This window comes from Onychomys torridus, chromosome 7 (assembly GCF_903995425.1).
Source record: "Onychomys torridus chromosome 7, mOncTor1.1, whole genome shotgun sequence".
Taxonomy (NCBI): Eukaryota; Metazoa; Chordata; class Mammalia; order Rodentia; family Cricetidae; genus Onychomys; species Onychomys torridus.
Genome location: NC_050449.1, coordinates 76,646,685 through 76,673,243, shown reverse-complemented (window position 1 = coordinate 76,673,243; position 26,559 = coordinate 76,646,685). Strand labels below are relative to the sequence as shown.

At 41.3% G+C, this 26,559-nt stretch overlaps 1 protein-coding gene across 3 annotated transcripts in view; it reads left to right on the top strand.

Annotated features, from left to right (window-relative positions):
* Lca5 (lebercilin LCA5) overlaps positions 1–26,559 on the top strand; it is a 47,863-nt gene that overhangs the window by 7,861 nt on the left and 13,443 nt on the right. For all 3 annotated transcript variants that reach the window (XM_036193817.1, XM_036193816.1, XM_036193815.1), the window contains exons 2-3: positions 6,438–6,801; positions 12,612–13,141. In XM_036193817.1, the coding sequence (XP_036049710.1) occupies positions 6,603–6,801; positions 12,612–13,141 (729 nt within the window). In that variant the 5' untranslated portion in view covers positions 6,438–6,602. The remainder of the gene's footprint in view (positions 1–6,437; positions 6,802–12,611; positions 13,142–26,559) is intronic.

Sequence of the window (26,559 nt, the reverse complement as noted above, 5' to 3'; positions counted from 1 at the left end):
TAACCCTCAGAGTATAAATTGTCTGATGCTCTGAATAAAGCTGGCTATTGAATGAAACTTTAGTTTGCCTCATATTAGCCAATTAGAGAGGTAAACACTGGGATAACTGATATGTGCCACTGAAGCCAGCTTTTTAAATGTGCCAGGATCCAAACTTAGGTCATTGTACTTGGATGGCAAGTGCTTTTTCTGACTAAGTCCTAGTTTTTATATCAATAGCCATTAGAACTGTTGATTTCAGATCCATTAGTGAATTTTTAACAGTCTGAGATAGGCATTAATACATCAGGCTAAGATGTATTAATTAAGTTTTCGGAGATACAGCTCAGTAGTAGAGTATGTACTTAGCATGTGCAAGGCCCTGCATTTGGACCCCAAGGTTCTCTCTCCGTCTCCCTATCCATTCCGAGAAGCAGTGGTAGCAGGATAATGAAGATGTTCTTCATCACCTTACAGTTGCCAACTCTTGGTGATCTTTCATCTGTGTCCTTCTCTGGGATATTTTGAAGCAAACCTCAGACATCCCTTCATTTTTATTTTGAAGTATTTGAACAAATATCTTTAAAAGGCAGATTCATAACAAATACAAACTGCACAATTGCATTTCACCCAAAGCCACAGTAATTCCTTAACATGCAATGCTCAGCCTGTGTTTAAGTTGGCTCAGTCGTCTTCTAAGAGTTGTTTGGGTACCATAGCGATGGCATGCACAGGATGTTGCTTTAGACTCAACACACAGACAGCCTCTTGAGCACAGTTTGTACTCCTTGCAGTTTGTTCAGGAAGATGCTGCATTTCCTGTAGCTTGCATTCTATTTGGAGGCTTGACCAGGTTCAGATTTAACCTGGGGCAGGAGGACACACTACTGCAGAGTCGTGTCCTCACAGGAGGTGCCTGTTCCTATGGTGTTCCCACCATTAATGACCATGGCCTTGTTCCTTGCTTTATTAGTGCTTGTAAATGGACAGACTTCTAATCTTGCATTTCAATGTTTCTTTTCCACTATTTGATGAAAAATAATTCTATAAAGAAGTGTTTTATCTCTTGTTATTTTCAGATACAGCCTTGGCAGCACAGGCCAGGTACATGCCTGGTTTCCCCCTGGAGTATCTTGAAAACGTCATTAGATAGAGATTCATTTAGTATCTCGTGAATTTGTGGGCTTAAGTGTATTTCCTGTTTTAATCTCATGCTTATGCAGTCCCTTTGAATGATGAAAGTGTTCAGTCTTTGCACTAAGAGCCTCTTCGAGTTGGCACATAGGCCCTTTTCAGAGTCTCAGCATCATCTTATTGCTTCTTTGCTTTCTGAAATAACCAACCCTCTGGATTCTTCAGGCAATCTTACACACCTCCACCTTCAGACATGATGTCAGACATTTTACGAGGAAGTGATATTTAGATAGGATGTGTGGGGGTGCCTCATTTGCTTCCTGTTTCTAGGATTTCTCAGTGGACATAGATATAAAATGTTCTTTTTCTCTTTGAAAAAAAATTAAGAGATAAAAGCCACCATACATTCATATTGATGCTTCTGACTCAGATTTTGGGCTTAAGAACGTTAGGGCTCAGCCAGGTAGTGGTGGCACGCACCTTTAACACCAGCACTCAGAGGCCGAGGCAGTTCCAGGACAGCCAGGGCTACACAGAGAAACCCTGTCTTGAAAAAAAAGGACATTAGAGCTCATCTAAGCAGATACTTGTTTTTTCCATATTGAAAATTCCAGTGCCCAAGCAGTGCAGCAGCTGCCCACTTGCTTGTCCCTGGTACACACGGACTAGTCTGAGAGTAAGAACCAACGAAGATCACCTAAACCAGCCTTTAACAGTTCTGTTATTTGCTTTTGTCATATTTGAAACATTTTACTGTGTGTTTACTGTGGGGGGGGTGTTGTGTGCGAATGTGTGTGTGTGTGTGTGTGTGTGTGTGTGTGTGTATGTGTATGCGTGTGCATGTGTATGTGTGTGCATGTATGTGTGTGCATGCGTGTGTGTGTGTGTGTATGTGTATGTGTGTGCATGCATGCGTGTGTGTATGTGTGTGCATGCGTGTGCGTGTGCGTGTGTGTGTGTGTGTGTGTGTGTGTGTGTGTGTGTCTCAGAGGACAACCTCAGGTGTCAGTCCTTGCCTTCCATCCTGCAAGTTGTATATTAAAGTAATTTGAGCTGGCTATGTTATATTTTTGTCACCAACTGAATATTATTTACCTCATTTGTTTGATTTCTCCTAGTGTATAGGACTTGCTCTAAAAAATTCATTCCCCTGAAGTCCTAGTGTCTGAAGTCAAGTCTGTAAACAGTTAGGTACAGTAGAGGTTAGCGTCCATTACTGCCCCTGAATTCTGTCTCTCCCTTCCCTAGTAGCTATTTTTCAGTAAGAAAACCACCAGCACATGTTGCTTTTAAAATTTAAATTCATTAGAACGAAATAAGCATTTGCTCTTCAGTCACATGAGTGACATTTTAAGTTCTACTACAGAGATAGTCATTGACCTCATAGACCAGACTGTAGAACTTTGCTGGCGTTGTTGGGAGTTCTACTGCATAGCCTGACTCTCAGAGAACACATTCCTTTAAACGTTTTATTTATCCCTGTATTTTTTTTTTAAAGTAAAAGGTTATATATTTTTTCCTGTCATGTCACAAAATAGCTGAAGCTGAGTACTTACAAAGAAGAAAGGTTTATTTAGCTCACAGTATAGAGATTGGAAGCCCAAGACTGGGCAGCTGCAGTTCTTTGGTCTGTTGTAAGGACCTCTTACAGATGATGGAAGCCCTCCGTGATGGTGATCATGGTGAGACAAGAAGTCATAGGGGTTCGGGGGTCAGACCTGATCCATGGGCACCCCCTGAATATAAGGTCTGTTTCCTATGTTACAGAAGCTCTTGACTACTGAGCTGTATCCACCCCTTTATTTTACTTCGAGAAGGAGCCTTGCCCAGTTGCCCAGGCTGCTCTGGAACTCACGATCCTCTTGCCTCATTCTTTCTTGTAGCTAGGATTACAGGTGTGTGGAATCATGCTTGGTCTAGGCCTGGTTTTGTAGAACCAACACAGCATCTCAAGAACTCTCTATGGGAGACCAGGATTAATTCCTTCCAAGGGTAATACTCTCATGACCTAATTACTTTGTGTAAATCTGGTCTCTTAAAGATACCGTCAACCCGAGCATAGCCCTTCCAGGGACAAAGCTTCCACACTGTATCTATCCCTCCCTGCACACTTGCTGTGCTTTGGGTGCTGTTATCTCCTGGTGCTCTCCTCCTCACCCCATGGACTTACACATGCTGCTCACACTAGGCCAGTGGTGTGCTTCTGAGCAATGCCCTCAGTTCTGTCCTTTTCATAGCATATCCTGGAGATCCCCAGACTATAGAGCAAATACAGAGTCATGATCACTTTCATAACTTCAGGAGCTTACAGTCTGTTAAAAAGGCAGCTCCTTCCTGATGACATTCTGGGCATTGTAGTTTATCATGGCTTGGTGTGTAGTAGTACTGCATTGTGCATACCTCTTTCCATGTATTAAGAAGCACTCTACTATTAATATTTACTATCAATAAGGCCCCATCTCCCAAATATGAAGAGAGGAATTATTCTCGTTATAAAAGTAGTCCTTTTCCATCGCATTAGCAACACAAATATATTGGGGAGGGAAGAAAATGAGTCATCTACAATGCGTTTGCTCCAACAGGCTCTGTGTGCTGATTCATCCCTTGCTTTTCAGATTGTTTCCAGTTCTTGAGTTTGGATGGGAAGAATCCTCACTATTTCCACATCCTTTCAGTGTATATGTGCATTTTAGATATGTGGTATGCACTAGTTAGAGGTTTCTTTACCATAGTAAGTGTAAACATTTCTTTGAACACAAAATTTTTGTATGTTTCCAAGGATGTGTACGGTATTGATTTTCAGGCCTTTTCTTAATCTGTGATAAATTAAACATTTGTTTATTTAGGTTGTTTCCAGTTTAAAAAGTTGCATTATAAACTGGACATGGTGGCACACACCTTTAATCCAGCACTTGGGAGCACTGGAAGGCAGAGGCAGAGACCTGTGGATCTCTTAATTTGAGAACATCCTGGCTAGCCAACGTTACAGTGAGATGGGGCCCACCACCTGGCTCTCAAATAAATCATACATGGAGATTTATACTTAATTATAAATGCCCGGCCTTATCTTGGCTTATTTCTAGCCATCTTTCCTTAACTTAAATTAGCCTGTCTACCTTTAACCTCTGAGCTTTTATCTTTCTCTATTTCTGTGTACCTTTCATTATTTCTTACTCCATGACTTGCTGTGTAGCTGAGTGGCTGCCCCTGATGTCCTCCTCCCTCTCTGGCTGCTTCCTTCTGCTTTTTCTCCCAGATTTCTTCTTCTGTTTATTCTCTCTGCCTGCCAACCTGGCCTATCCTTTCTTCTGCCTTGCTATTGGCCGTTCAGTTCTTTGTTAGATCATCAGGTGTTTTAGATAGGCAGAGTAACACAATACAGCTGCACAGAGTTAAACAAATGCAACATAAACAAAAGTAACACACCTTAAAATCATATTCCCCAACATTTCCTCCCCTTTTTTTTCTAAACAAAAATGAAAGGCTTTAACTTTAACATAGTAAGACTGAATACAGTAAGAACAATTATCAAGTAATGATTACATTCACAGTGTACTGAATTCCAATTAATTTATGTCTGGTACATTGAAAGAAAACACTCTATAATCTATTCTTAGTAAATACAAAATTGTATATTTAATTTAGTCTCTATCGTAACTGAGGGAAACTGCAGCTATAACTATCTAGTCTTCAACTCCATCGAAGGCCCCAGAAGGAAATAATATTTAAGTAAACAAAAGTGCATTGCAGAGAGCTTCCAAAAACTCTAGAAATGACGGAGACATCTGACTGCCTGGACAGTCACCCAAGTTCTTCTGCAGTGCTGGGGCTTCCATCTTCAGCCTACAGGCCCATAATATCTGGCAGACTTTTCAATGAAGCAAGAAATTTGAAAAGCTGTCCCATCTATATTGGCAAAGTTCATCAGTCACTTTCCTCTGTGTCCTGCAGAATGTCTGGCAGTTTCTTCTGTGAAGCGGGAACCCTAAAGCGCAACCCCAACCTTATTTTGGCAAAGTTCAGTGGTCACTTTCCTGTGGGTCCTGCATGTCCAATATACCACATATTGTCAGTCAGTCCAGGCAAAAGCAGCCTCTTGCCCAAATGGCTAACCTTGCCACACTGAAAGCAAACTCCATAAGGAGTTTCTTCAATGCCCATCATCTCTAAAGTAAATTGGTGCTGCCAGGAGCAGATGTGTCTCATTGTCACGAAAAGCCCTAAGTTAACAAAACATTTAAATGCTATATTCTGTAGGTCTTTTAAAGATTTGAAGACCATCATATAATATTACATGAAGCATTTTTACTTTTCCTCATATTTAGATTGGGGGTGGGGACACCCAGAAATAGAATTATTGAATTAAATGTCAAAAACATAGATAAGATGGCCATGGTGTCTTTTGCCTGTAATCTCAGCAGTTGAGAGAGGTGGAGGCAGGAGGCTTGCTGTGAGTTCAAGGTCATCCTTGGTTACAAACATTTCTCAAAAATCCAAAGTCAATTAACTTTTAGAAACTATAAATAAAATAAATATATCTTGCCAAATTTCTTCTCTCAGAATCTCCTGATGGTAGCTCTGGCCACATTGTTACTATTTTGAAGCATCTTTGGCAATAGAATAGGGTAAAAATGTATATTACCTTTTTGGGAGTATTATCATCTATTTTTCTCATTTCATTTTTTTACCTTATTTTGTATGGGATGCTAGCCTTATGTGCTAAGGATTCCTTTTTTTCACCAAATATGTTTTAAACTTTAAAAACATACTTTTGCTTTACATTTTCATAGTCAATATTAGATATATTTTTCTTTTTTTGTTTTTGTTTTTGTTTTTTGAGATAGAGTTTCTCTATGTATCCCTGGCTGTCCTGGAACTCACTCTGTAGACCAGGCTGGCCTCAAATTCAGAGATCCACCTGCTTCTGCCTTTCAAGTGCTGGGATTAAAGGAATTCACCACCACTGCCTGGGTAGGTAGGCATTTTTCTTCCTAGGTCTTTTTATTTTTTTATTACCACACCCCAACATAGGAAAATACTGGCAATTTGATCATTATTGTCTTGTAGATTTTTCAGGATTGTATTTATAATTCTCAGGATTAAAGTAAAATCAGAATTAGTTGACAGTATTCAGAAGGAATATTATTTCTAGGCCATGACAGAATGTGTCTTATTTCAATATGTAAGTTAATGTATAAAAACACAAATGATAGCCTCTTCCTTATCCTGGGATGCTGTAAATTATTTTGCCTTTAGTCACTCTCGTTTTGATTAGAGAAATTATCTCATGACCCTTTGATGACTTCATTTTCTTTCCTCTGTAGAGAAGAAAGTGTATCTTGTGTTGACTGATGTGGACTACAGACACATTGTGAAGAAAACAAACTGCACATAAATAAATATTACCAGGATACCAAGACTACAGAAATACTCTTCAGTATTTTCATGAATCTGTAAAATTATGTGACTAGCGGCCATTTTTCCAAACGATGGGGGAAAGAGCCGGAAGTCCAGACACCGATCAGGAAAGACAGGCGGGCAAGCACCATTACTCTCCCTATTCATCTGACTTTGGGTCCTCAGCACAGTCTTCTGACCATTCGTCACCCCTCAACCTGCTTTCGTGTCCAAGTACGAAGGAGAAGAATCCCAAAAGACAGTTGTCAGAGAACCAGGTACATCACCAAGGTGAGTGTCTACTGTAAAAGTTGCCAGGCACCCGGACTCTCCGGGGTGTACACGGAGTGGGCTGATTTTCATTGCAGATGGGCTTTATCTTTATAAATTATGTGTTGCTTTTATGTATATATTTTATTTGTGTGTGTGTATGTGTGTTTTGTTTTTCGAGACTGGGTTTCTTTGTGTAGCTTTGTGCCTTTTCTGGAACTCACTCGGTAGCCCAGGCTGGCCTGGAACTCGGAGAGATCCGCCTGGCTCTCCCTCTCAAGTGCTGGGATTAAAGGCGTGCACCACCACCGCCCGGGTTATGTTACTATTTTTATATTCAGAGTCATACAGAAGAGAGAACCAGAAGACTGCTCATTTTCTTGCTTCCTAAAGAAATGTCTTTTGGGGTTGGGGATTTAGCTCAGTGGTAGAGCGCTAAGGCCCTGGGTTCAATCCTCAGCTCCAAGAAGAAAAAAAAAAAGGAATGTCTTTCTTGTGATTGAAGAGGCCCTTAACTGTAAGGGCAAAACCTACAGAGCAATTGTACTTCATTATTATTTTTTTTTTTTTTTAAGTAACTAAAAGCAGTAATATAAACTAGTTATGGGGCATTTTCATCGACAGAGCTGGTGCTTACTGAAAACATGTAACTTAACCGAGGGACGGGTTTAGGACTCTGGATTATCCTCCAATTTGTTTGTCATTCACTGACTTAAAAGAGACTAGATTGTTATTAAACGTAATTTTTGTTATTAGAATGTTACTATTCTGGAGCATGCATAACTGTGTACTATTAAATACATATCTTCATTCTAATCTCTGGGTTGAAAATCCCATTTCATCGGGCAACAGGATGCACCAAGTCTGTAGTCTGTAAGAATGGCGTGGAACAATAAGTTACAGCAAGTGAGGTAATTATGATACACTGATGCACGGCGCACGGTTAGGACCACACTGCAGAGTGTTGGGAGGAACGCAGTGTTAGGGAAGTTCCCAGGAATCCACAAGGATGACTCTGCCTTAGACTATTAGCAACAGTGGAGAGGGTGCCTGAACTGGCCTGCACTGGTAATCAGATTGGTGATCAGAGTGTTGAGACTTCCTGATGCCGGCTAGGGTGTGGGAAGTTGGGGGCTGAGAAGAAAACAGTACCCACATAATGAAGTACCCACATCCGATGGTAACAGACCATATTCATTATTGTTGTGGGGGACAGCTGCTGGACCAATTTAAGAAAGGGTGTAATTAAATTTTCATTAAAAATTACTACCTTGAAAAGTAATGTTTACATGTTAAAAACTACAAAGGGCCAGCAAGGTGGCTCAGCAGCAGGTAAAAAGTATTTGTTCCTCAAGCCTGATGATATGAGTTTGACTCAGGAACCATGGAGGAAGGAGAAACCCAACGCCACAAACTCCAGCTCTGCCCTTGGATCTATACATGTGCACACACACTCCTATAATAATAATAACAATAATAATAACAATAACAATAATGAAGAAGAAGAAAATTGCAAAGAATATGTATCTGAATGGGAGTGACTGTCCTGGACCCCAGTCCAGTGCCTCAGGATGCCCATCTGCTGACATCTGAGTGCATCTCTTGTTTGATTGCCGTTCCTTTTTGGCTTCTTTTTTCCCCCTAAGAATCATGTTTGGTTTTTTATATTAATAACTATTTATTTATATATTTATTAATATAAAATCAATGGTTTTGTATGTATATCAATACCTATCAATATGTGGTCCATATTTTTTCTTATTAAGAAATTTTCTATTCATTTTACATACCAACCACAGATCCCCCCTCTCCTCTCTCCTCCTGCCCTCCATCCTCCCCCCCCCCCCCCACCCCAGTCCACCCTCCATGCCTACCTCCTCCAAGGTAAGGCCTCCCATGGGGAGTCAGCAGAGCCTGGTACATTCAGCTGAGGCAGGTCCAAGTCCCCTTGCACGAAGGCTGTGTAAGTTGTCCCACCACAGGTACTGGGCTCCAAAAAGCCCACTCATGCACCAGGAACAGATTCTGATCCCACAGCCAGGGGCCTCTTAAGCAGGTCAAGCTAAAGAACTGTCTCACCTATGCTGAGGGCTTAGTCCAGTCCCATGGGAGCTCCACAGCTATTGGTCCACGGTTCATGAGCTCTCACTAGTTTGGTTTGAGTGTCTCTGTACATTTCCCCATCATGATTTTTTTTGTTTGTTTTTTTTTGTTTGTTTGTTTGTTTTTTCGAGACAGGGTTTCTCTGTGTAGCTTTGCACCTTTCCTGGAACTCACTTGGTAGCCCAGGCTGGCCTTGAACTCACAAAGATCCACCTGGCTCTGCCTCCCGAGTGCTGGGATTAAAGGTGTGCACCACCACCGCCCGGCTCCCCATCATGATCTTGAGGCCCCTTGCTCATAGAATCCCTCTTTTCTCTCTTTGACTGGACTCCTAGAGCTTGGCCTGGTGCTTGGTTGTGGACCTCTACATCTGTTTCCATCAGTTACTGGATGAAGGCTCCATGATGACAGTTAGGCTATTCACCAATCTGATTACCAGTGTAGGCCAGTTCAGGCACCCTCTCCACTGTTGCTAATAGTCTAAGGCAGAGTCATCCTTGATGATTCCTGGGAACTTCCCTAGGACTGTGTTCCTCCCTATACTCATGATGTCTTCCTCTCTCATGGTATCTTTTTCCTTGCTCTCCCACTCTGTCCCTGTTCCAGTGCAACCTTCCTCTTCTCTTATGTCCTCATCTCCCATCCCTTACTCTATATTGCCCCCCTCATCCTCAGTTTACTCATGGAGATCTCATCTATTTCCCCTTCCCAGGGTAATCCATGTGCCCCTCTTAGGGTCCTCCTTGTTAACTAGCTTCTCTAGAGCTATGGGTTGCAGTCTGATTATTCTTTGCTTTACATCTAGTATCCACTTATGAGTGAGTACATACAATGTCTTTCTGAGTCTGGGTTACCTCACTGATAATGATATTTTCTAGTTCTATCCATTGCCTGAAAATTTCATGATGTCATTGTTTTTTTACTGTTGAGTAGTACTCTATTGCGTATATGCACCACATTGTCTTTATCCATTCTTCAGTTGAGGGGCATCTAGGTTGTTTCCAGGTTTTGGCTATTATGAATAATGCTGCTATGAACATAGTTGAGCATGTGTTCTTGTGGTATGATTGAGCATTCCTTGGGTTTATGCCCAAGAGTGGTATAGCTGGGTCTTGAAGAAGATTAATTCCCAGTTTTCTGAGAAACTGCCATACTGATTTCCAAAGTGGCTGTACAAGTTTGCACTCCCACCAGTAGTGGAGGAGAGTTCCCCTTGCTTCACATCCTCTCCAACATAAGCTGTCTTCAGTGCTTTTGATCTTTTCCATTCTGACAGGTATAAGATGGTATCTCAGAGTTGTTTTCATTTGCATTTCCCTGATGACTAAAGATGTTGAGCAATTCCTTAAATGTCTTTCGGCCATTTGAGATTCTTCTGTTGAAAGTTCTCTGTTTAGCTCTGTAGCCCATTTTTAAAATAGGATTGTTTGGTATTTTGCTGTCTAGTTTCTTGAATTCTTTGTATATTTTGGAGATCAGCCCTCTTGTCAGATGTGGGGTTGGTGAAGATCTTTTCCATTCTGTAGGCTGTCATTTTGTCTTATTGACTGTGTCCTTTGCCCTACAAAAGCTTCTCAGTTTCAGGAGGTCCCATTTATTAATTGTTCTCAATGTCTATGCTACTGGTGTTATATTTATGAAGTGACCTCCAATGCCAATGCATTCAAGACTACTTCCTACTTTCTCTTCTGTCAAGTTCAGTGTAACTGGATTTATGTTGAGTTCTTTGATCCACTTGGACTTGGGTTTTGTGCACAGTGACAGATATGGATCTATTTGCAGCCTTCTACATGTTGACATCCAATTATGCCAGCACCATTGGTTGAAGATGCTTTCTTTTCTTCCATTGTACGGTGTTGGCTTCTTTGTCAAAAATCAGGTATTCATAGATGTGCGAATTAATGTCAGGGTCTTCAATTTTTAGCCTTCTTCTGAGTCTGGTTCTTAGAATTAGCTGGGGGCATGATCTCAAGCTTCTATATAACACACATCTCTTGTCAAGTTGAACCTTAGAAAATGCCTGGTATTCCTAAGGATGATTTACATATCTAGGGAACTGTCGGCAAGAAGCATATTCATTGTTCTATTCCTCTCCCGGAAGTGCCCCAGGTAAGGAGTCAGAAGTCTGTAAGCCTTACCTTTATTTGAGAAGATCCTGAGAAGAATCAGACCAGTGAAAAACAATCCCAGCAGCAGTCAGAACATTTCAGTTGTTATCTCCCCTCTGCCTGGTAAGGCTTTCTGCTCTGTGATGTCTTCAGTTAAAATCTGAGGTCATTTGTCTGCCTGAGGCCAAGCAACAGGACCAAACGGGACGAATTTCTTAACTTACTGTTCTGTTGCTGTAGAGACACCATGACCATGACAGTCCTATAAAAGAAAGCATTTCATTGGGGACTTGCTCACAGTTTTAGAGGGCTAGTCTGTGATCATCATGGCAGAGAGAATGGCGGCAGGCAGGCAGAGAGAGAGAGAGACTGGGCCTGGTGACACATCTCCTCCAGCAAGGCCACATCTCCCAATCCTTCCCAAATAGTTCCATTAACTAGGGACTGAGCTTTCAAACATATGAGGCTATGGGACCATTCTCAATCAAACCACCACACTCCCACTCCGGGGACCAACTTCTGTCATGGTCATGGTTACCATTCTTTTGCTGTGAGGAGACAGCATGACCAAGACAACTCTTGTAAAAGATAGCATTTGGCTGGGAACTTGCTTACAGTTTCAAAGGGTTAGTCTGTTATCATCATGATGGGGAGTGTGCTGGAACTCAGGCAGGTATGGTGCTGGAGGTGTTAACTGAGAGCTTTACACTCTGATCCACAGACAGTAGGCAGAGACTAAGATGGCCTGATGGGGGCTTTTGACTTGGAGGTTTGCTTGTTTGTTTCTGTATTTTAGCCTTTTGATAGGCTTTTAGATACCTCTTTTAAAGGGTAGATGTGTATATATCCGAGGCTTAAGCTCAATAAATGTTAATAAAAATACTTTCAAATTTTTGAGAAATGTTATAATTTAATATGTGTACGTCAAGAATTTTATGTGCTTTAAAATGATATTTATTTTATTTATATGCATGTATGTTTTTGCATATGCTTTTCTGTGTGTGTGTATGTGTGAGTGTGTGTGTGTGTGTGTGTGTGTGTGTGTGTGTATCATGTGGGTGTGGATGGTGGAGGGCAACCTTAGGTGTCTTCTCTAGAGCTATCTATCTTGTTTTTTGAGACAGTAACTCTTCATGGGTTTGTAGCTTGCCCAAGTAGGCTAGACTGGCTGGCCAGTGAGCTGCAGGGTCTTTCTGTCCTTACCTTCACAGTCCTGGGATTGCAAGCTCACACTACCACGCCTGGCTTTTTTATGTGGGTTGTGGAGAGCAAACTCTGGTCCTTGTGCTTCTCTGGCAAATCAGTATGCAAACTGAGCCATCACATACCCCAAAACCTCTTTAAAAGAGAAACGTATCAGGACCGTTAAAAAAAAATCCTGGTATTTAATTTTTACATAGCCCTGAACCTAAATGTATGTACTAGGCTGGTCTTGAACTCAGATATCCACCTGCCTCTGCCTCTCAAATGCTGATATTAAAGGCGTGCACCACTGTGCCTAGCTTATAAAAACATTTTTTTAAGAATGAAAACGAAAACTATGTAGATCCTCTAGTTCTGGATGGATAAATAATAACAAGGGTATGGACTTCACTCACATTATTACCATCTCCTTTTTAGTCCTTAGGAAAGTTAGCCCTAAGGCTATACCCAGCAAAAAGGGAGCCCGAGTCGGATTTCGGTCCCAAAGCCTCAACAGAGAGCCGCTTCGAAAAGATCCTGACATTGTTACAAAGCGAGTTCTTTCTGCAAGGCTTCTGAAAATCAACGAGCTGCAGAACGAAGTGTCTGAACTGCAGGTCAAGTTAGCCCAGCTGCTCAAAGAAAACAAGGCCTTGAAAAGTCTTCAGTTTCGTCAGGAGAAAGCGCTGAATAAGTTTGAAGACGCAGAGAGTGAAATCTCGCAACTTATACTGCGTCATAACAATGAGATTACTGCACTCAAAGAACGCTTAAAGAAATCTCAGGAGAAAGAGCGGGCGACGGAGAAAAGGGTGAAGGATACAGAAGGTGAACTATTTAGGACGAAGTTTTCCTTGCAGAAACTGAAAAAAATCTCTGAGGCTAGGCACCTCCCAGAACGAGATGATTTGGCCAAGAAACTGGTTACGGCAGAGTTAAAATTAGATGACACTGAGAGAAAAATTAAGGTAAAATTGTGCGTCTTCATGCCGTGCTGTATGGCTGGTGCTCACTGGGCATTTTGATGGCTTTGATTAAGCAGTCCCTTATAGTTTGGCCTTTGCTTAGACCCGAAAGTGGATTTTAACATTATTTTTCTGGGATAGAAATCAAGAACAGAGCCAGGCAGATGGTGCAGGCTTTTAGTCCTAAAACTCAGGAGTCAGAGGCCAGGGCATCTTGGTGAGTTTGATACCAGCCTGGTCTACTTTCTAGGCCAGTGCTACATAGTGATACCCTGACTCAAACAACAACAAAACCACCAAGATATTAAGGACAATTAAGAATGTATATTTAGGGGCGGGGGAGAGAACTTAGTCTGTAAGGGACTTGCTCCACAAACACGAGGACCTGAGTTCTACCCCCAGCTCTTACATAAAAATGCCTGGGAATGGTAGGTGGTGGCGAGCACATATAGTTTTAGTGCTGGGGAGGGGAGATGTAGACAGGCAAACCCATGGGGCTCATTGAGCAGCTAGCCTGGTCTACTTGGTGAGCTCCAGGTGCCAGTGAAAGACCAAGGTGGACAGCTGCCAGGAATGCAACCCACAGTTGATCTCTGGCCTCCACACATGCACATACATGTATATATACTTTCACTTACACAAAAGATTATTTATTTAAGAGCTACATATTGAAGATTGTATATATTATTAGTAAACCACATGCTGATGGATGAGTTTGAGTCTTAGTAACTTCTGGAAACATTATGTTTGACTGTTTGATTGTCTTTGACATATAATAACCACCCTGTACAAAACATCCCTTTCCATGAAGCTAGAAATTCGTGAGAGAGGAGAGATCATAAAGGGGCAGAGAGAAGGTCATGAATATCATGATAACAAAGGAACTGTCTGGGGGCAAAGAAGGGAATCACATGGGTTAAGGGATATGGGGGACAACAGAGGAGGGGAAGAAATGAGAAGGAATATGATGGACCATACACGTATGAAAGGTTGTAGTGAAACTGTGTGTGGCCCTCTGTTTAAGAAACCTGCATGAACAACAATCTATGTGAGGGTGGGATGAGGCAGAGATAGACCTGGTGTGGTGGCATGTGCATATATAATCTGGGCATTTGGGAAGCTGAGGAAGGACTGAGTTCAAAGCCAACCTTGACCATATAGCAAGACTCTGTCCCTTAAAAATAAGGCTACTGGATGCTTTCTATTTGGAGATCATTGTAGATGGACATGCTTTAATAAGAAAAGTATGTAGAAAGTTCTTCTATTCCCGTTGCATGCTTTTCCCACTATTTTATAATTGTCACACAATATTAGAGTTGAGGAGATGGTTCTAATACAGTGAAATGATCCAGTAATCTCCTCGGCTTTCCCCTGGCTTTGTTTGTGCTCATGTGTATTGTGATACACAGTGTAATTACATGCATGGTTTTCGTGACCGTGACTCAGGTCAAGGTACAGATCAGTGATACTTTTATCCTCCCCTCTCTAACCTGAGACATTCACTGATAGGCATCTGTATAATTCTTTAATTTCAAGGATGCTGTATAACTAGAGTTGCTTATTGTACAGGCTTGATGCTGGCATGTATTATAGACACTCTAATACCAGTTGTTGGATGAGTCAGCAGCTTTTGATTCCTGAGTAGTGCTTAATAGTGTGGTGACAGAGTGTCTCAGTAGAGCCAATTGAAGGGTAGTCCCCTTTGGGTTTTGTTTCGTTGGTTGGTTTGGTTTGTTCTGAGATAGAGTTTCTCTGTGTGCCCATCCTGGCTGTCCTGGAACTCGATTTGTAGATCAAGCTGGCCTTGAACTCACAGAGATCCGCCTGCCTCTGCCTCCTGAGTGCTGGGATTAAAGGCATGCGCCACCACTGCTCAGCAACCCTTTAGTTTTTTAACTAACCACTGAAGCTGCTAAGACTGACATTCATGTACAGATTTTCTGTATGAACATGACTTTCATTTCTCTGGGATCTGTACCTGGAAGTTCATGTGCAGGATGGTAGAATGTCTGCTTGGCTTTGTCAGGAACTGTCCTCGCTTTTCTAGAGTATGGAGCCAGTGGGTGTTCCTGTCAGCAGCCTCACCTCTCTGGCTCTTCTCCCCTCAGCACTGGGTATTAACCCTTTCTATAACCGGTCTGCACAGGCCCGCAGCACCCCTTGCTTACTGTGCTGCCAAACCGCACTCTCCTAAGAGTTGGAGTTGAACACCTGTTTATGATCTTGTTCTTGGTGGGGTTCTTCCTTCCTATTTGGTAAGTGATTCCCCCTCCCCCGTGAGTGTTTTTGGCAGTTCTTTATATTTCTTCATTCAGACCTTTTTTAAGATGTATGGTTTGCAAATCTTTTCTCACACTCTGTAACTTTTCTTACCATCTTTACAGATGGAAAGATATTTCAAGAGGGAAAGATTTTAATTTCTTTGTGGTCCACTTTACCAGATTTTTCTTTGATTTATTGTGCTTTGGTGTCAAGTCAAAGAATGATTCATCTCTATTGTCCTTTGCTTATAGCATAAAGATTACCTCCTGTGTTGTGACCAGTTATTTTCTTTTCTAATCATTATTGAGGAATGTGTGACAAAAAATACATATTTAAGGTCTACAGCTCATTGTTTTGTAAACACTTACGTTTTATGTTTTACATTTAAGCCCATGGTTCATTTTGAGTTCATTGTTTTTTGCAAGAGGTTGCGGGTTAGGCCAAGTATCAGGTCTCAGTTGCTGACATGCCATGAGAAAAGGCGGCCCTTCCTCCATCACATCAAGTTGCTTAGGCATCTCCTAAAAAAATCAGTTGGACATATTTTTGAGGGCTTCTTTCTAGATTTCTAATCTGTCCTGATGACCCTAGTATCTGTCTCCTGTTACCACACACTCTTCATCCTTAATACATTAATACATGACTTCTTACACAGACAGCGACTTCTTACAGGCTTCTGAAGTTCTCTTTAATTAGATCTTCTGCCTGTTTTAAAAGATGTATTGTATGTGCATGCACACACAGGCAGTTTTGAGCTACCTGATTGGGATGCTAACAACCCAGCTCAGGGCTCTTGGAAGAGCAGCAAGCCCTCCAGCTGCTCGGCCATCACTCCAGCCTGTCCATGTGGTCTTCAAATGAGCTTGTGTGTCCGCAAACACATCCTGGAGCTTTGATAGGAACTGCTTTATGCACAGATCAATTTGTAGTGACTGCCACCTAACTGCTGAATTTCCTGGCTCTAAGTGCAAGGTGTCTCCATTTATTTGACTCATCTTTGATTTCTAAATAGTCTCAATTTTTTTTCTCAGATCACTTCTAAAGTTATTTTTTGAATTTCAAAGCTTATTTCTATTGTAAACAATAGATTTTCAATTGAATGTTTTATGCACACAAAGGAACGATGCAGTTTTAGAAATGACCCAGGTTTAGGATCATTTATACAAGCTCTGTGTCTCCAGGTCCCAGACCTGAACCAAGCTGCTTCTGTGTAATTAGAGTTGTGTTGGGGCCAGTGTTTCATATATAGGCAGGGACCTTCTTGTGCTAAGTTGGTAATGGCACATCTGCTGCCACACCTTACTAGCTCTCTATTGAGTGGCGTTGCTTCTGAAGCCCCCTCAGGAGGATTAGTTTTCACCTTTTAGCTTATTCCTTATCTTCCTGACACTTTTGGCATCCAATTCAGTATATATAATTATTTCCTTCATCATCTCACTAATCAACCCAGAACTTAAAATGGTTGCTACTGAGTTTTTCATTTGGTTAGGAAATGAAGCTTTTGTTTTTATGCCTCATTCAGCATCTTAAATTTTGCCTCATTCAACCTAAATTCCTTTCCCCCTCTAGATCAGTTGGTGATGGTTAAGGCCCATAATTGCTTAAGAGGTGGTGAGGAACTCGATTGTGATGTTGCATTTTGCGCCCTCACTAAAACCCAGGGGTGGCCGGGCTGCACCTGGTCATCTCAGCTGCACCCCTGCAGCGCCCCAGCAGTCGCATACTTTCCCCTGAGGCGGACCGGCTGTGTGGTGCAGAGGACGTGTCGTGTCGTTGTTTTGCTGGGTTTTTGTTTTTTAATATATGCTATCTGTTCTCGATCTGAATTTGTACTTTCAAAAGAAAGATTCTTTATCTTTCAGCTTGTATTACTTGACTTTCTTAAATTGTGCTTTTAAATGCATTTTATTGTGCATATTTAACATAGAGAACATGATGCCTATACTGAAATGGTTGCTGTAGTAAAACAAAATATCCATCACCTCAAACGGTTGCATATATTTCTTCCCTGTGATATGAGCAGTCAACATGTACTCATTTAATTAAAATCTTGAGCATATCATGCTAATTAACTTGGTTTTCATATTGTAGATCACACCTTTGACATTTTTGAGATTGTTTTTATACTCATTTTATGAATTTTTGAGACTTGCATACATGAGTACTGGATTGCTATCATTTATTCCCCATACTCTCTTCCCTCGGACTCTTCCTGTGTGCCCCCCCACTTCCACTCCCTGTCAACTGTCCGGTGTCTGTAACTGTGACTGTTATGTAACTACAACCTGCTAAGTTCATTGAGTGTTGCTCAGATGTACACATGTTTAGGGATGACCATTTGGAACTGGATAATCCATCGGGGCCCATCCCTGGGGGAGGCTGAATAATCTTCTCCCAGAGGAACCAATTGCCTGTAGCTGCTCTTCATCAAGGGATGGGTGACTATGAGACTCCCCATCCATGTCAGTATGTCAGGTGGGAGTGCCATTCTTCAGGTCTTCTTTAGGAGACCATATTGTTTAATATTTCATGGGTGCAACTCCCTGTCAGATAGAATACAGGATGTTGCAGCAGATGCCATGGTTCTCTGGCTCTTATGATCCTGTCCGCCTCCTCTTCCACAGTGTTCCCTGAGCCTTAATTATAGGGCTTGTATTGTAGATGTATCTGTTGAGGTTTGGTACCTGCAGTTGCTTCCTGAATTTTTGACCAGGTGTGGCTTTCTGTAATTGTCTCCATCTGCTCAAAAAAGAAGCCTCTTTGATAAGGGGTAAGAGCTGCACCTCACCATGTGTATAAGGCTGAGTAGTTAGAGTTATACTGATTAAACATGACAGTAGTAGCCTCTCTAGGGTCCATGACCTCACCAGCCATTTGGCTAGGTTTGCAGTTCTAGACACAAATTTCCTGTTGATCAGACTTTAAGTCCAAGATATAAGTGTCACTGTTAGATCCTTGGGTTGTTTTGACGTGCTGGTCATTGTTGGGATGTGTAGGCTGTACAGTGGGTAGGACCATTAATTGTTTTTCTTAGAAACTTGTATAACACTTTAAGAAACTATGAGAGCTAGTCCTCAGGAAGGCTTCCAGATCAGTTCCAGCTTGATTTCTCACAAGTGTGTTGTCTTCATTAATCGGGTCTTACCTTGAAGTTCTGGGAGATAATCAGGCGTAACAGCATATCCTAAATTGCTTTGGGACTCCCTTGACAAATGACTGGAAGGGACATTTTTCCATCCATTGGTACTGGAGTTTTTGTCAACTTATGGCTTCTTTGGGGGTGGGGGTGTGGATTATCACCTGAATGGCATAATTTTGTTTAAGTTACTTAATATGTATTATAGGTATCTTGTAAGTAATTCTAACAAAATGTCTTTCCCTGTGACTTTTTCAGTCATCCTTGGTGTTCTTTATCCCTCTGCCCACCTACTCCTCAATATCACCCTACTTCCTTCCTCCCCAGATAAAGTCCCCCCTCGCTGTTCTTCCTGTTTCTCCCTCCATAGCACCCATGTCTTACTACCCCCCTTTTAGAGTTCCTCCCCCCTTTGACCCCCAGTTCTTTACTCCATCCCTGGTTTCTGCATAGACTCCAGATTGTAGATTCACATCTAAAGATTCAGAGCCAGGAGCCACAAATAAGAATATGTGCCTTTAGTCATTCTGCATCTGGGTTGCCTGCTCAGTGTAGTACCTTCTATTTCCATTCATTTGCCTGCAAATTTCATGATTTGTAGTTTTCTTTACAGCTGAATAATATTCCATAGTGTGTATGCATCACATTTTCACTATCCATTTGTCAGCTGAAGGACGCTTAGGTTGTCTCCATTCCTAGCTATTGAGAATAGAGCAGCAGTGAACGTGGCTGAGCAGGTATCTGTGGAGGAGGATGTCAGGCCCTTTGGGCATATGCTGAGGGGTGGTATAGCTGGGCCACATGGTGGATTTAGTTTTAGCTTTTTTAGGTTTTCTGCACTGATTTACAGAATGACTGGACCAATTTGCAAAAGCAACAGCAATGAACGAGGGTTCCCTTTCCCCACATTCTCTCCAGCATTGGCTGCCATTTGTTTTGTTGATCTTAGACATTCTGACTGGGCTAGGTTGGAATCTCAAAGTTGATTTAGCTTGCATTTCTCTGACTTCCAGGGATAATTATGATAGTTTTATTTCTTCTTTTGGGATGTGTTTAGATCCTTAGTCCATTTTTAAATTGGGTCTTTTGGTTTCTTGATTCTGTTTTTTGTTTCTTTAAACATTCCAAATACTAATTCCCTATCAGATATTTAGATGACAAAGATTCTCTCCCACTCTGTGGGCTTCCCTTTCACTAGGTTGATTGATTCCTTTCCTGTACAGAAGCCTTTTAATTTTATAGGTCCCATTTGGCAATGGTTGGCCTTATTTGTAAGCAAACGGAGCCCTATTCAAAGTCTTAGACGTAGGTGCTGTAAGGTACAGCCTGTGTTTTCTCCCAGCAGTTTCACCACCTCAGGTTTCACATGGAAGTCTTTGATTTATTTGGAGTTAATTTTTATGCAGGGTGAGATGGGTCTAGTTTCATTCTTCTACACATGCACATCAGATTTGTTGAGGAGAGTATCTTTTCTCCAGTGTGTGTTTTTAGCATCAAATAGGAGATGGCTGTAGTTATGTACTCATTGGGTCTCCTGTTTTGTCCCATTGATCTCCATGTCTGTTTTTGTGCCAGTGCTATGCCATTTTATCACGATAGCTCTGTAACATAGTTTGAACCTCCAGCATTGTTCTTTTTCTCAGGATTGCTTTGGCTTTCCAGGTCTTCTGTGGTTCTGTATGAACTTCAGGGTTTTATTTTCATTTGTGTGGTATTGTAGTTTTCTTTTATTTTGATGTAGATTGTTTTAAATTTTAGCATTCAGTGTTTAGACTGGAACTTGGGAAAGCAGCTTTGTTTATTAGGATGTCAGGTGACAACTTTTACTCCTCTGATCACACACACTTACTGAGAGGAGTGGAGGGACATCCTTACAACATTAAGGTTTTGTTTTGTTTTTTTGAGCAGGGTTTCTCTGTGTAGTTTTGGTGCCTGTCCTGGATCTCGCTCTGTAGACCAGGCTGGCCTCGAACTCACAGAGATCTGCCTGGCCCTGCCTCCCGAGTGCTGGGATTAAAGGTGTGTACCCCACCGCCCGGCCTACAATTTTAAGTTTAATTAGTTGAATGTCAACAGCCTTTCCCCCATGAACATCAGCCTATAATTTGGCTGCTGGTTTGTTTTGTTATTTGATGTGAGTTTCAAGGTGCATGGGAGCCCAGTAGTTTAGTTTAAAAATGGACATGTGGTTAACGAGATGAATAGTGAAAGATTTCAGTGGAGTCAACTGCCTGGACAGTTCTCTTCCTTTAGGAACTGCTCACCTACAGTAGTGCCTGCTCCAGTCCCAGGACGTACCAGGGTGAACTGCTTGATGGAGTTAGTCTTGCCAAACACAGTGCAAAGGGCTGGCACCTAAATCAGACCACATGTTTAACCTTCATTTAAAATTGCTGTACACCTTTATTTGGGTTCTGGTATGTGTGTATATTGCATGGAAACTTTCAAAATTCTTTCTTATAGGAAACTTTTTACAATTTTTTTTCAGGTTCTTAGCACACTGCTGTCTGTGATCACCCTTTAGAGGAATAGCACATTGCTGTCTGTGATCACCCTTTAGAGGAATAGCACATTGCTGTCTGTGACCACCCTTTAGAGGAGTAGCACACTGTTGTCTGTGACCACCCTTTAGAGGAGTAGCACACGCTGTCTGTGATCACCCTTTAGAGGAGTAGCACACTGCTGTCTGTGATCACCCTTCTGCATGACACCTCTTTGTCGGCTTTTTTTTGTCACTGTACTGTGTAACAGCACATGTTAGCAATTTATTGAATAGTCTTCTCAAAATAGCAGTCCTATTTTAATGTATGTTCTTTAATAGATTAATACAAATTTCAGTACTTAAAACCTGATTTTGAAAGTAGAGAGAAGCACACTTTAATTATAGGCTGCAAAGACTTTCAAACTTGTGAAACTTACCTACAGCCCTTCCCCAACAAAGCTTTTGTTGGTGAGTTGTCTACTGATGTTTGCCACATTAGGAATTTTAAAAGTTTAAAACATTTAAAATATTCCTTAACTCATTTAAACAGTGATAAATATCTGGTTGCATTGCATTATAAAATATTTCAGTATAAATGATAGCTGAGTGGTTAAGAGCGCTGCTCTTGCAGAGGACTGACTGGGTTTCAGTTCCCAGAAGCCACGTGACACCTCACAATCATCTGTAACTCCAGTTTCAGTGTCTTATTCTGGCCTCCACAGGGACCAGGTACATGTATGAGGCATACATACATATGTGCAGGCAAGTACTTAGACACATAAAATAAAAACAAATCTTTTTTTAAAAAAGTCTTAATATTTTTTCTGAACTTGAAGCAAATCAGGATGAAAGTGGTTTGTTTTAGGTCTTTGTAAATATCTTTAATGTCTGACTCAGTAAAGGACAGCTGAGTCCTCATATCTGCTTCTGCACTCAATCTGTTGCAATATGTTGTTGTGATTGATAAATCTGCAGACAATTCAACCTCACAACAGATGTTTACAGTAATTAGAAAACAGAAGCATATTTAAATAGCACATTAAGCAAGTAGATAGTCTTTCATATTATTCTAAAACTTACATTGTATTCTCCAGACGTTGGGTGCCTTTCTGACCAAGGCTGCAGTAGCAGGTCAGTCATAGCAGTGTGTCCTGAAGCAAATGTCAGGGACTGTGACCATGATAGGAGTCCATGGTCGTCAAACCAAAAACTGCCTTGCAGCCTTTATGAAAAGATAAAAGTGTAATTACTGTACAGGTACATAAGGTTTTTTTTTTGTTGTTTTTTTGTTTTTGTTTTTGTTTTTTTAAAGAACTACAGCAAGCTGTAGGTGTGCATTTAGTGTTTGAAAAATCCAACTACTTGTAACATCATATTGGCATAGAAAGTTACTTTGTCAGGAAAACACAGTGAAACTATTGAGACTCTTCTCTATCTGTTAGCAGTTGATGAAAATTCAGGAAGCAGTTTGCTATTGTGGAGCTCAGTATATATCACTGTAGAAGAAAGTCTGGATATTTTTCTTTTGGTAAATTTTCCTGTAAGAGACCATTACTCAGTTTCCCGTACTTCAGGACTGCCTTCAAGCGGGAGTATGCTTCTTCTTGTTAAAACAGTAGTACGTCTCAAGTAAGCAGTCATTAGAAGCAAGGGCTGATTGAGCATAGTTTCTCCTTTTCTCACTGGCTAGATCGGTCCATTTCTCTCCCCGACGCACCGTCCTCTAGACTCTGCTCTAAGAGCTTTTCTGTCTTCTGAACCCAAGTCCAGAAGCTCTGCCGTTGCCTCGGCTCCTTCTCTGCTCTTTCTAACACAAGAAACAATAATGGATGTCAGATCAGCAGATCTCTATTCTTGTCCTTATGCTTTGTGACTGTATGTTAATCCCCCAGCTTCAGCTGGCACATCTGAGGAATTAAACCCTGAACTCCAGACGTGCCTGTAAGCTCTGAAATCTGATGGGTCTAAGTCATACTTAAACTTTTTGTTGTCACTTTATCTATCTATCTGCCTATCCATTTTTGTGTGTATATGTGTACACACAAGTGTGTATGTGTGCATGCATGCACAATTGTCTCTATGTCTTTATCTGTGTTCTGATTTGATGGTCATGGCATGCTGGTGGAAATGGAGGACAACTTGTGGCCTTGAGTTCTCTCCTCCTTCCATGTGGACCCCAGAAATTGAATTCTGGTCACCAGTGTCATTTCTGTACCCTCTTCCCACAGACAGGAGTGCACCATAAAAACTGTTTAGTATATTACTTTTTCACTGAAAAGTGTAATTTGGGTGCTGGGGATTCAAACTCGGGTCCTCATGCTTATGCAGCATGCACTGTACAGTGAGCCGTTTCCCCACCCCATCACGTTTGTTGTTTCATGAACTAAGTAGAAATCATGTTAGAACATTTTACAAGTCGACTGTGACTGCACCCAAGCTTGGTGCAGACAAGCTGCTGTGAACATGGAGAAGTTCCTAGAAGGTGCTTTGAATGTCGTGGTAAGTCTCCTACTCTTTAGCTCTTAACTGAGCTGGGTTCCTAAGGGTCAGGAACCAGCCTAATTTGGTTCTGTGCTCTCAATACTGATATGCTGTCTGGATTAGAATTAATGTCTCTTGAAAGAATGAGTGAATGATGGATTCATGAGGCATTTGTGACGGGCCCACAAATGTGGGGGATGGCTGGTTTGATGATGACATTATCCAAATGGAATCAGTTCCCCTAAGCTCAAAATTTGGCTCCAAACAAGCTCATGAAACTTGATTAAGCTTAACTTTTCTTTAAAAAAAAAAAAAAAAGCTGACTCTGTACGTCTCTATTGTGGACCCTCTGACTGAACAGCCCGCACTCTAAAAAAGGACATATTTTCAGTTAAGTCCGCATTGCTGCTTAGGTGCCGCCGTGGGGAAAGAGTTATTCAGAGAAGGTAACACCATGGGGTAGGAGCTATTGCTCACTCTAATTCTGCTGCTGGGATTACATATAATAACGTGAACGACATAGTCACAAGCTGACATGAAGAGAGCAAACAGGACAGCTAGGAAGTCAAACGCGATGAAACAGGCAGCCTTTGAGATGGCTCAGCAGGTAAAGGTGCTTGCAGCCAAGTCTGAGGACCTGAGTTCAATCCCAGGGACCCACTTAGTGAAAAGAGAGCACTGGCTCCCTCAAGTTGTCCTCTGACCTCCACATGTGCTCGGTGGTACAAGTACATGTATATATACACACACACACACACACACACACACACACACACGCACGCATGCACGTGCACACAGACAGTGTAATGAAATGTTTTTAAAATAAATGGAATAAATAGGGAGGCATGGATCAGACTGAGGGAAAATGTCACTTCATTATTCAAAGGGCTGTGGCATGGAAGAGGAAAAATACTATTTTTTGGTGTTCTTGGGGCCATACATTACATAGAAACTGGTTTCTACTCATTTGTGAAGAACTTCCTAATCACTGAATTGCCTGCTATGGACTCAGTACCTTTTGATTGCTGAGCTTTCTGTCCCTGGAAGGATTTGACTAGAGGCTGAGTTCATCTGCCAGGAACGCCCAAACTGGCACGACTTTAAGGTGGGCTGGTGAGGTGAGCACCAGACCCCTTGGCTTCACAAGGCCCAAGTCTTGAGACCGGAGCTGCAGTGATACCGAACGGTGGTTAAGATACCATGAACAGCCATTTAACCCAGTTGGTGTTTGACGAGAGTCCTCTTTGCTAGGAAGAAGAAATAAGTGGAAAGAAAAGCAGCTGCATTGAGTGTGTTTGCACAGCTGTTAAGCCGTGGCCACCCCTTTGTTAGCATTCTGACATACTTCACTTCGGGAAAAGTTAAGCGTTTCTGTTTCATTAAAATGCTTCTTTACAGACATTTTAAAAATTATTTTAAAGTGGTGAGGAAAGTCTCCCTAGTCCTACCATGGCAAAGACACTATTCCTAAGTTGTACTTCCATTTAATTTTTTCAATTTTTCCTTATGTGATAATACAACATATGAGAATATCTAAAACATTCATGTTCTTACTTGATTTCCACTTTGCCTTTGGTCTGATTCTGAAAAAGAAGACATTTGTTAATAAAGTCCCCGTGGCTGCCTCCTCAGGACTAGCTGTGCTGAAGCCTTTAGGATCATCTTCTTTGCAGACATGTTATTTTCAAACACATATTTGGAGTTGGCCTTTTAATTTTTAATGCTTTTTTTCCTTGTTCATTTTTAAAAAGTGTAAAAAACAATGAAAACTAAATATTCTTACCACTCAGAGATCACAGCTTTTAGTACCCTTCTGGATCTTTCTCTGTGAGGGAAAATCATGCATAATAGGAAACATGGTGCTGAGCTTTGCTTTAAATAATGAACTGAATCTCATCAGATGCTCGGATGCCTGTCTTTGCTGTAGCTACGGGACAGATTAATGCATTCTTGTTTCGTTTGTGTGATGCATTTAGACTTACTTAGATACATTAGGGGTTAATGCTACTTTGCTTGATGCAGTTTCATGTATTGCTTGGTTCTTTATGCTAATACCAGGGCTTTTACATCAGTGTTCACACAGAATTTTATTTTATTCTAAGTGGCCCTCGTGTAGCTTATAAAACTCAAGACTAAAATTCTCTTCTAGAATGATGTGTAAGGTATTCTCTCCTTTTACTGTTTACATTTCACCTCTCAAGCCTCTGGATTGCATGCTTATTTCTAAGTTTGTATTGGTCTTTTGTTTTTCCTGATTATGCATTTTCTTAATTCTTACTGACTCCTGGCTTGTGTTCCAGCTTTAGTACCCTGAAGTCATTTCTATTTGTTCATTTCATCTCGAGTTTTATATTTTCATCATGAGGGAAATATCTGTTTTTATTAGGACCTGTAAGTGTACATGTTAATGGGATTCACTGTGGAATTCCCATGTGGGCACATGACATGGATGTTATAGCCATCTACCCTTATTGCACTCTCTCCTGCATCCATAGCCTTCCCAGGCCCTGGTCACCACTATTCTGTTTTTACTTTGGGAAAGAGTGTGTGATACTTGTCTTCCTGTGTCTGACTTATTTTGCTCACCATGATGACTTCCAATTCCATTGAATTTTCTGAAAATGACAAGACCTTATTCTTCTCAGCTAAATAATATTCTATGGTATGTGTGCATATGGTATGCATGTATGTATGTATATGGTATGTGCTGTGGGATATCTTTCTCTATGCTATGCATATGTGTTGCTCTGATTGGTTGATAAATAAAGCTGCATTGGCCTATGGCAGGGCAGGATGGAGCCAGGTGGGGAAATCCAAGAGAGAGAGGGAGAGGAGAAAGGGGAGTGGGAGGAGGCGCCAAACTGCCATTCAAGGAGCACCATGGAACGGGAAGCAGGTAAAGCCACACAACACGTAGCAATACATAAATAATAGTTATGGGCTGAGTTAAGTTATCAGAGCTAGCTGGCAAGAATCCTAAGCCAATAGGCCATAGAATTTGCAATTAATATTAAGCCTCTAAGTAATTATTTTATAAGTGGCTGTGGGACTGCGGAACAG